The 11,166-nt window shown below is 29.8% G+C and overlaps 3 protein-coding genes across 3 annotated transcripts; 2 read left to right on the forward strand and 1 right to left on the reverse strand.

The window, feature by feature from the left end:
- Positions 1 to 1,632: 1,632 nt before the first annotated feature.
- Positions 1,633 to 3,522, reverse strand: LOC111682919. The gene is made up of 6 exons (XM_023444917.2): positions 3,307 to 3,522; positions 2,443 to 2,481; positions 2,347 to 2,379; positions 2,127 to 2,287; positions 1,896 to 2,049; positions 1,633 to 1,828 (listed from the first exon to the last, which is right to left on the reverse strand). Exons 1-6 carry the CDS (start codon positions 3,422 to 3,424, stop codon positions 1,698 to 1,700), a joined length of 636 nt encoding a protein of 211 aa, XP_023300685.1. The 5' UTR covers positions 3,425 to 3,522; the 3' UTR covers positions 1,633 to 1,697.
- A 1,774-nt stretch (positions 3,523 to 5,296) lies between these two features.
- LOC111682907 (ciliogenesis-associated TTC17-interacting protein-like) lies at positions 5,297 to 6,120 on the forward strand. The gene is made up of 2 exons (XM_023444903.2): positions 5,297 to 5,427; positions 5,495 to 6,120. Exon 2 carries the CDS (start codon positions 5,521 to 5,523, stop codon positions 6,118 to 6,120), a length of 600 nt encoding a protein of 199 aa, XP_023300671.2. The 5' UTR covers positions 5,297 to 5,427; positions 5,495 to 5,520.
- A 67-nt stretch (positions 6,121 to 6,187) lies between these two features.
- Positions 6,188 to 8,703, forward strand: LOC124421326 (zinc finger protein 91-like). Its single transcript, XM_046956323.1, has one exon. The coding sequence runs from the start codon at positions 6,188 to 6,190 to the stop codon at positions 8,543 to 8,545; it is 2,358 nt and encodes a 785-aa protein (XP_046812279.1). The 3' UTR covers positions 8,546 to 8,703.
- Positions 8,704 to 11,166: the final 2,463 nt, after the last annotated feature.

Below are 11,166 nucleotides of genomic sequence, written 5' to 3' on the forward strand. Positions count from 1 at the left end.
AAAAATATATTCTTATTTTGTGAATTGAACGATGCCAAAACAAATTGTTTAGATTTATTTGATAGTGGTGACAGTTTGTTTAGGTATGACAGCCAATGAGAGATGATAACATAAGCGATAACTATTGTTTATATTGTTTTTTTTCTGTAGAACCCAACAAACATTTAAATTTAGATTGATGTTAATTTTATCTCTTATACTGTGTTTCTACGATCAATTAAATTACATAATTCGGCCAATTAACCCGTTTTACGAAACATTCGTAATTCGTTTTGACAGTTCATTGCCACGTTGTTTATTTTTATTTTTTTGCAATACTATTGTGTTTATGATACAAAAAAAACCTTTGTTATATTATTTATTATATATTTTCTATTTATTTGCAATTTTTGTAATTTTATTTATTTGTATTAGGGTTCTATAGTTGAAACGAAATGTCGACTTTTCGACTTTTCTGGGACAAAATAGTCGACTTCGACTTTTTTCGACAAAAAGTCGATTGTTCGATTATTCGAAAGTCGATTTATAGAACCCTAATTTGTATCCAACCAATGAAAGCAAACAGCTGATATTGATAAATACTCGATAAAAATTAGAGATGACAGTCATTCGTGCGTAATTCATAAGGTAATTCAAACTGAATTACATACAGCTTGTGTAATTCGCAGCAGAAATTTTGTATGGAGAATCATGTAATTCAGTACGTAATTGGGGGTTGAATGTTGAATGAGAGCATGAATTGCAAATAATTGCGTCGTGTGAACGGAGTATTAGATTGATATTAATTTTACCTCTTAAGTAACAAATGAATATAACGATAAAACTGCATTCTCTCGATTTTAAATCTAAAATTGATTTTTATGATAAAAATTCTCAGTTGTGCCAGAACTACTCTTGTCTCACGTAGCAAAATATGTTCATCTTCTGCAATAGGCGGTGTGCTACCTTCTCGACAGCCGGATTTACGTATCGGAACGATCCGATATTACTTGGCCAAATCTCTCAACTCAGCTCCCACCACAATTCAAACTCGTTCCCACGACAATTGGATCTCCGGTCCGGAGCGACCCGGTTCTTAATCGGCCAAAGATTGTCAACTCAGCAATATAACGGAAGTTTTTTTACAGCCAACCTGTTACAACAACAATTTAAACTAAAATCTGTAATATTTTAGTTACTTTGCAAGTGCGCTCCTTAATTAGTGCCAAGGTGTGAATTGAACCCACCACCTCCTGTCTTCCAGACTAGAACACTTATCTACTCACGACAATTGGATCTCCGCTTCAGAACTAGCCGATTCTCAATCGGCCAAAGATTGTCAACTCAGTTACAGCTGTATCAACCGGAAGTTTTTTCCCCAGAGAAGAACATCCAGTTACAGACAACCTGTTACAACAACAACTAATCTAACGGATCTCACAAATCTGTAATATAGGGTTTCCATTAAAATTGATTTATACATTGAAAAACTATTTTCAAGTTTTTTTTAAATATTTTATTAATTAATTAAATGCCATTTTTTTTTTTTTTTTTGGTTTTTGAAGAATAAATATTTTATACCAAATTAAAAAATTCATTTAAATTATAAAAATTAATAATAGTTATTAAAAAAAAAACTCGAAAATTTTTAAATAAAATGTTAAATATTATTTTATTTATGTATGTATATACTTTATTAAAAATTAAAACTAAAAATGTTAATTGTCACTAGCAGATGCACGGGGTCTTGCAATACTCTTGCTTTTAAAATATCGTTTCTTGGCTAGGCTTATGGCCTTGCGTAATTGTTGATCTGCAGTTCCTGAAGTGGCTGTTACTTCAATGGAATCTAAAAAAATTATGACAAAAATGTATTATCTAACAACATCTACATTCATATAGATAATTTCTCTTACCAATAAGCACATCATAAAAGTTATTTAAATCCTTTAGACATTGTTTGCCATGTACACCCTCTACATTATATTCATTAGTTATATCTGTAGATAATATATATTTAAGATTTTTTATAACTCCTTGTGGCTTGAGTAGGGTTTTGATAGTGTTAATCTAGAAATTATAAAATAAGAAATATATATGTAAAACACTATTTGTCTATGTAAGTATTTCTACATGTTAAAACTTACATAAGTGTTTCTATTTTCTGGTGTTATTTCTGAATTGAGCTCTCTTAGCTTTTTCGACGTTTTTAATGGAAACTTGCAACGCAAATCCTGATTACTTGTTATGAAATTGCGTAATAAAGCATTAGCTTCCTCTTGTGCATCTAATACCATATTCAGTTGGGCTAAAAAAGAAAATTGCTCTTAGCTAAAAGTTTATTTTTTCAAAAGATTTTATTCTTACTTTGTATTTGGTCTAGCCTGTATTCCATAACACCTTAAAGTAAGAAAATTTATTAATTGTATATAAAATTAATAATAATATTTAAAATTAACTTACCTCTAAGAGCATCAAGTTTTTTCTCGCATGTTGCTAAATCTAGAAAATTAAATATATAAATGTGAAAAAAAAACTACTTAAATAATTCCTATAATTTGCTACAGAAATGGAACTATCGTGAGCATTGTTGGATATGACTATACTCTATATACTTTTGCAGTACTATAAAATAGACATGAGTCTAGTTTATTGTCTAGTCTAAACTACAGTCTAATTTAAAGTCTGAACTTTACTTCAGTTTATAGAATTTACTAGTTTAGTTTAGAGCCTGGACTATGTTCGAATATATAGTCTGAAATATTGTCTTGTCTATAGTTATAATTACAACTTAATAAAACTAAACTATATTACAGGGTGTGAACTAATCTAGTATATAAACAGAACTATAGTCTAAGCTAACTATAGTCTGAAATATAGTCTAGCTATGGACTAGTTGGAACTATATCTTAGCTATGGACTAAACTTTAATCTAGACTATAGCTTATTCCATAGATTACACAATAATATAGTTTAGTATTATTTACAGTAAAATTTGTACCAAACGTTAGATAGACAATTGGGAGAATAATGTAAAACTAGTTTTTTAGTTTTGTAAAGTTAAAGGTTGTAGAGGGACACCGTTTTTGTCATTACGCACCTTGAGTTAGTGCTAATCAATTTGACAAGCTAATAGCCCAGGAGATATATGACTGTGGAATATTTTACGATGTTTTCTTTTAAAAACAAGGATTAACTTATTGCAAATTGAAATATAAATGCCATATTTCATACTTTTTGGAACAAAAAAAAATTTGTTAAACAATGAACAAGGACTTCTTCACTTTAGGGTGTTTTTGTTCATAATTGCAAATACATATAATTTACCCGCAGGTTCATGTTCAATCAGAACTTCTGGTTCCGTTTTAATTGCCATCATTATCTCATCAGGTATTATAGTATCATCCGAATACATTTTCTTGCTGCAGCCACCATTATAATCCATATTTTTTCGGTAAAAAAATTAAATTTTTCTTAAACGAGCAAAATAACACTTTAGAGAATTTGTTTATTTTTTCTTAGAGATGACAGACTCAACTAAATAAATCGATAACTAATTTTCAACATTTTGTCTATGTGATTGTTTACATCAAAAACTACCCACTAAAAAAAGCATAATTTTTATTTGCACAAACATTAATCAACTTGTTCATATTTTTGAGTGGTCAACTTTATGTTAAAAATGTTAATAAAACATAAAGACATGTTTAGCAAAACGCTATCGTCCATTTTTATTAATTTATATTTTTTCTCAACGTCTTCTTCTACAGGTCAGTCAAAATTTTATATCAAACTAATAAGAATTTTAAACCCAACTTTTATTCCCCTTTTTAACTAAATTGTTCGATATTGTTTTGAGTAATGTATCAAAGGATCGACGTTTCAGTCCTAACAAAGTCGACTTTTTGTGTCAAGTAAATACTGAATCCGAAAATAGAGTCAATAGAAGACTAAAGCCGGTAAGGCTTTAGTCTTTTTTGACTTCTATTTTTTACTTTAACTGTTTACGATTGTATAAACCATTTTAACAATGAAAACTTTACATTTTATAACTTACCATTAGGGTTCTATAAATCGACTTTCGAATAATCGAACAATCGACTTTTTGTCGAAGTCGACTATTTTGTTCCAAAAATGTCGATAACTCGACTATCGTCTATGAAAAAAGTCGAAAAGTCGACTTTGTAAATAAAAGTCGAAAAGCCGTAAAAAGTCGAAAAAAGTCGAAAATTCGAAATGTTATTTGCCTTAAAATGTTTAAAGAATAATGAGGCAATTTCGATATAAAAATTAGTTTAGAGATCTAGAACAAGTGTAAATCAACGAAATATAATTATGAGATGTTTAATCAATAACATTAAAAAATATAAAATAAAGTAATAGATGAAATGATCCAAAGAATTATTAGAAAAAACGCACTGAGTGCTCTTTCAAAAACTTTAACTGCCAAAGAGAGGCGACTTGTATCCAAAGAAAACTATTGGACCCCTGATTTATCTTTTTAAAAATCTATATACGAACTAGGAGGAACACTATGTTTAAATTTAGACCTCTAAACAGACCTTAGATTGCTTGGAACCAATGTAAAGTGAACTGTCGTGTAGTACAGGAAATATACCTTATTTAGATATTTTAAAATAGAGGTGGTTATCACCTCTTATAGTTAGATTAATTGAATAAGAATCAATATTATACAATTCTAAATAAAATTTACACAATACTCCCCAAATAAATATATAGGAGTAATAAAAATATTAAATTTTATAAAATAATGCAGCTATATTGAAGAAATGAACAAAAAACCTAAAAAAGCAAAATACTTTATTGACCCATAAAATTAACAATAAGTTCACATTTTATCAAAAATAAATAATAAAAATATAAGACATTCTTTAAAAAATACAACAAACAAATTGCTTTATTTTGCTAAAAATAATTGTTCAGATAAAGTTTTTTTCTTAAAATTTATAAAATTTTACATAAGCAAATAACTTAATTGATTCACTGTATGTATTAAAAGATCGACGTTTTTGTCCAAAAAAAGTCGACTTTTTGTTTTAAGTAAATACTGAATCCGACTTTACCGGCTTTAGTCTTTTTTGACTTCTATTTTTTACTTTGTTTATGTGAAATATAAATTTTTTACGATTGTATAGAGGTTAGGTAAAAAAAATTAACCAATTTAACAATGAAAACTATACATTTTATAACTTACCATTAGAACATATCATTCAACATATTTTTTATTTTTTATTGCAAATTGGCAGCACTGATTAACAAATGATATCGATTACTAATATTATATTAACAAATATAACTACCATCTCTGAAAAGGTGTTTATTTTGATGTACTCTAGGAATAATGCATCGCAAATTTTTGTCTGATTTGGAGTAGTGTTCTCACATCTTTGTCCATTATTCCTTGCATGTAACATACCAAGAATTGAGGTAACTTATACACATACATGTCTATGTATATCTATTGACATTAAAATGACAAATATTTATCTTACAGAAAAGAACTTTGGAGCTGTTACAACAATGGATATTAACATTAAAATTGAAGCAAATAATATTGAAGATGAATATGTTGAATCCAATATAATGCTTAACAAAATAAAGGAAGAAGAATCGGAGCTAATAATTGAGAGTGATATGCAATGGTTGCCAATAAAATTAGAAGATGAACAAAATAATTATTACGAAGAATATTGTCAGGAATTTGGAGAAAATATAAACTCTTATGATTATATTAAAAATGAGCCTGGCAATGAACAATATGCAATTGAATATTTAGATGAAAACGAACATTATGATGATGATGATGATGATGATAATGAGGGTGAAAAAGACCAGGAGAATGAGCGGGATGATTTTTATGATCCATCAGAAGATGTTGGTGAGGATTCCGATTCCGATAATGAGGATGAAGAAATTGATGAAACCGATAATGAGGGTAATATTGATACAGAATATAATTTACAATTGGAGGTATTTGCTGAAGATATGGATAAAAAAGACAACGTTTTAGAAGACAATGGATCTAAGACTAATATTTTATTTCCTTTAAAATATTGGCTGTTTAAAACTTACGTTCACCATACCTGCCCAGAATGTAACGAACAAAATTGCAACCTATAAAGATCTGCGCGTACATATAGAACTTAAACATGAAGAAGCTATTAAAGAGGCTCAAAAAGACTACAATATGAATAAGCAGGTCGGTACGTGTAAGAAATGCCAACAAGAATGTCATAATGATTTTATCATGTATAAACATTCATTGAGACATCGTAAAGATGCTGATGAATTGACGGAGAAAAAGTGCAAAATATGTAGTTATATAATAACAAAACGCATTAAAATGCATTTCGTAGAATTGCATCCCGAAGTTGTGGATGAGTTTAATAAATCAGGCTATGCAAAAAAATGCTTAAAATGTCCAATTTGTCATAATACTTATGCCAATAATAAATACAAAAAATTTTGGCATCATTTCATGTTTAAACATCCCCAAGAAAATCAGGAGAAATTTCGTTACAATTGCCATCTATGCTCGCATAAACGTTTTTCTGATGAGGAATTGTATATGCAACATTTAATGTTGCAACATGAATTAAATTCCTGGAATGTATTAAACTTTCGACGAATTTTTGAAGATAAAGAATACTTAGCATGTTTAAAATGCCACAGAGTGTATGCTAAAAATGATACCTTAACATTCCTAAAACATTATCTAGAACACGAAAGTTCGAGCTATTGGTCATGTAAATTTTGTGGTAAAAAAAGTTGTTATGGCCATAATGGACACTTGTGTCCCAAAATGATGCAATATTATGGCAGACGATATAAAGTGGCTAGAGAATGTAACAGAGAAAAGAAAATAATAAAAAATTTAGAGGAATTTGAAGAGTATATTGCACATGTTTGTCCATTTTGTAAGGAAGAGTTTAATAAATTACATAAATGGCAACAGCATCTAAGAAGTATTCATGCAATTGACACTCTTAAAGGTTTAGAAATGAAGGTGGTAGCAACTGCAGATAATGATAAATTACGTTGTGTCATTTGTCATACTATGGTAGCAAATAATCCGGTACAATTACATGCTCATCGTTTTCAACATTTACCTTTTAAGCCCTACAAATGTCGTCACTGTAAGCAAACATTGGCCACTTTTAAGGTGGCCGTTAATCATGTGGTGAAACGTTGTAATGATGACGAGGATAGGGAATATATTAAACAGGTTTTAAAACCAAATATAATTGATCCAGCTGAGGTAGAGATACAATGTTCCTTTTGTAACTACCAAAAATTCATTGATGCTAAAGAGGCTTTCACACATTTCCAAGATAAGCACAATAATTTCGAGGAATTCTTTTCCCTAGACTCTGAAGCAGATAATTTAATGTCGTGTATGGTTTGCCAAAAGAAATTCTTAAAAAACGACGCACATGAACGTTTAAAGCATGTGTATACACATTTTGATCAAAAGATCTTTAAATGTCCCTTATGTTCACTGTCCTATTTTAAGCATAGCACTTGTATTGGTCATATGAAAAAGGTTCACTATTTTAAACCCTTAAACTTAGTGCGATCATTAAAAGAAAAAGCTGAACTTTGCCTAAATAAAGAAGATATAGTAAACGAATATCAGTCTACTGCTGGTGCTGCACCTCAGTTAGCTAAACCCAATCTGAACTCTCATGTACTCAATGAGTTTGCTGAATTTATTAACTTTGCCTGTCCAGAGTGCAATGAAGGTATATCCAATCAAAAGGACTGGCATACACACATTACCACACAACATGATTTTTTCGATGAATCAAATGTGAGCTTTAAGGACTCGAATGGTGCGCTAAAATGTCTAACATGTAAGCTAAATTTGCCTACAGTTTTAACCCAACGCCTCAAACATAAGTTAACACATATGCCCTACCGTTCATTCATATGCAATCTATGCTATGCTCGTTGCAATTCTTTGGGTGTACTCTATGGACATTTTCGTAGGAAACATTTTGCCCAAGGCACATTTAAGTGCTGCATTTGTCCGGATGTTTTGGCAACATCACATCAACGAACAGAACATTTAAAGCAAACGCATCCACCCAATGAATGGCCCGATCATATATGTTTAATATGTTACAAAATATTAAGAAGTAAATCTTCATTAAATAAGCATATGGAAACACACAATGCTGAACGTGTTAGGTATACATGTGATATCTGTGGTTCGAAATTAATTGGCCGGAAAGATTTTAAGAACCACGTAGATAGACATGAGGAAAGAGGTGAGTTCAAAAAGAAAGATTGTGACGACAACGATATTCCTTCACAATTTGGATGTGATGAGTCTAACATAATTATACCGGATATTATAGACGTTAAGACAGATTTGAATAGTATTGGTAAATCTCTTCGATATAGACCTGATGTTGAGGATTTAAAACCAGATTTGGATATTGTTGTTGGTGTTGATCTTAAATCCACAAATGATAATGTTAATAAAAGAAAATCGCTTAGAAATTCTTTGGATGCAAAAAAGAAAAAATGTGATATAGAATAAATAATGTTTCAATATTAACGTTTATTATGGAAACGATTCGCTTGTCTTTAATTTAGTAATAACATCTTTATCATTAAAAATTATTTATTTAGCATTTTATAGTCGTATGCAGTGGCATGAAAAAATAACTCTTTTAATAAACTAATTAAAACTAAAAATATGTTCTTAAGTTTGTTTTGTATAGATTTAAATCCAATTATCAAATTGCTATCTGTCTACCGATTGTCTAGGTGCTGTTGTTGAATCAACAGAAGGCTTTCAACATTCAGAGTCTATTTAGCTATGTCCATCCGTCTATCCGTCCGTCCATGTAAACCTTGTAATCAAACTACAGGTCGTAATTTTAAAGATATTTCAATAAAATTTGGTATATGATCTTCTATTGTCCCAGGTACGACGGCTATTGAAAATGGTTAACATCGGTCCATTACTTCACCTGGCCCCCATACAACTATACCCCCGAGTAGGGCTTGTAAACCTTGTAATCTAACTACAGGACGTAATTTTGGAGATAATTCTTTTGGCACATGATCTTCTATGGTACCGTAGATTAAGCCTGTTGAAAATGATTTCCATCGGTCCATTATTTCACCTAGCCCCTATACAACTGAACCCGCCGAAGCTACAAAACCAAGCTCTATACTAGACTTGATGACTCTTATGATTTCCATAATAATAGTTCCTCATATGACCCTAGCCCCTATGAATAGCCCCGATCAAAATTGCATTTAAATGTCCACAATTTTATTCAACAATAAACGGCTTAAGGATGGATATCTGAGGCAAGTTACAATTCAACTTAAATGCTTTATTACACACATTTCACATTTTATTTTTGTAAAAGGTGTAGAGTATTATATGGTCGGACTCGCCCGACTATAATTTCTTACTTGTGTTTATTGAAACTTGGTAACACTGATTTATAGGCAATGTCGATAACAGTTTTTATAATCCATAATTTTTTTATTTTATTGTATTATTAATAAACATTGGCTTTAATTAAAAAATGATTTGAAGTATAGTTCCAAAACTTTGTTGTTGTTGTAGCAGAGACGCGTATAAAGTCAGTGTGGCTGGGAACTCCGAGTCGTTTCGGTGCGAAGAACCGATTGTCGTTGGAATGTCCTACAACTTTGATTTTGTTTGCTTGTAAACTGCTTAAAGGAGAGCAGTTTCCTGAGCTGTTCCAGGCACTTAAAACTATTGCTATATTTGTATTATTGTTCCTGTTGATTTATCGATTAACATTACAGAAAAGAACTTACAAAAAAGAAATAAAATTGATACAGAATAACTAGTATTGCAAATTATAGTTATGTAATTGGACTAAACATTTTTAAAACAACAACGAAAAAACAAAATCAAATCAATTCTGAATATAAAGTATACAACATTACAATAATTATTCATGCATAAAATAAAAAAATGCATTTTCTGAAGTTATTTGAATAAAATTAAAGAGTTTTTAATTTAGGACTTAATTATGAATAGTTTAATTTTTAAATAATCATTTAATGGAGTTATTGCATACAAATTTAAAATAAGTGTCGACACACACCATAAGAACATCCGATTAAAATTTGCTGCCGCATCACATCTCTAAAAAAAAGCTCAATTTAAGTCAAGTTAACTTGTGTTAAATTCGTCTAATTTTTAGTTTTCTCTAAACAGTGCGTGAATAAACATCAAGAAAGTGTAAATTCATTTATTAATTAAAAAGTGCAAAATAAAAGAAAATAAATTATTTTAAGTGTTTAAATTTTGAAAAAGTTGTAATATTTTAGCAGTTGTTTGCTTGTAAATACATAAAATTATTAAAATAAGTTTTAAAGGTAAGATGATGTACTTTTTGTTAATAATTTGTAGATTTTGCAAGTGAAAGAAAATAAAAAAATGGTTGACTCTGTAAATTGTTGAGGTTGGTCAAGTGTTGGTGGCAGTGTTTTAGGTTTGCACATAGTATGTATATTGTTGGAAAAAGATCATCACGTTGTTTCTAATCTAGTTGGAACCCATTTGTTTTGGTTAGTTTTTTTTGTGGAAATATCTAGTAGGTTTATTGCAAATTTTGTTGATGCAGTTGTTGTTGTTGTAGTTAAGACTTTTTGTGTATCTAGCTGAAGGAGCAGTCGCGTACACACATACATACATATGTATGTATGTACATTTGTATTTATTTGGCGGTATTTTGTTGATTAAGTAAAATGTCAAAATGACTTATCAATCGGAAAAAAAATCGATTTATAAAGTCGATTTCTAGAACGTTATGCATTAGAGTTCTATTATTTAAAATAAAGAGTCGACTTTAAATTTTTACATTTGTTAACTTTTGGACTCTTTTATTATCGACCTTGCTCACTATTTGACTTCTTTTACAAGGTTTATAGGTATAAAAAATGTAATGTTTTCAGAATAATAATTAAAACATGTTGATTTTTTAATTTTTCGATAGTTTAAAACATCTTTGATTGTTTATAAGTCGATTTATAGAACCCTAAAAGATACTAAAAAATGTAAATTTTGTAAACCTGTTGCCGCGATAAATATTGAACTAGTAGCGAACTTGTGGTCTGCAAGTCTATCTATCTATCTGTCTGTCTGTCTATATATCTATCTATCTA

This window comes from Lucilia cuprina, chromosome 2 (genome assembly GCF_022045245.1).
Source record: "Lucilia cuprina isolate Lc7/37 chromosome 2, ASM2204524v1, whole genome shotgun sequence".
Lineage (NCBI taxonomy): Eukaryota > Metazoa > Arthropoda > Insecta > Diptera > Calliphoridae > Lucilia > Lucilia cuprina.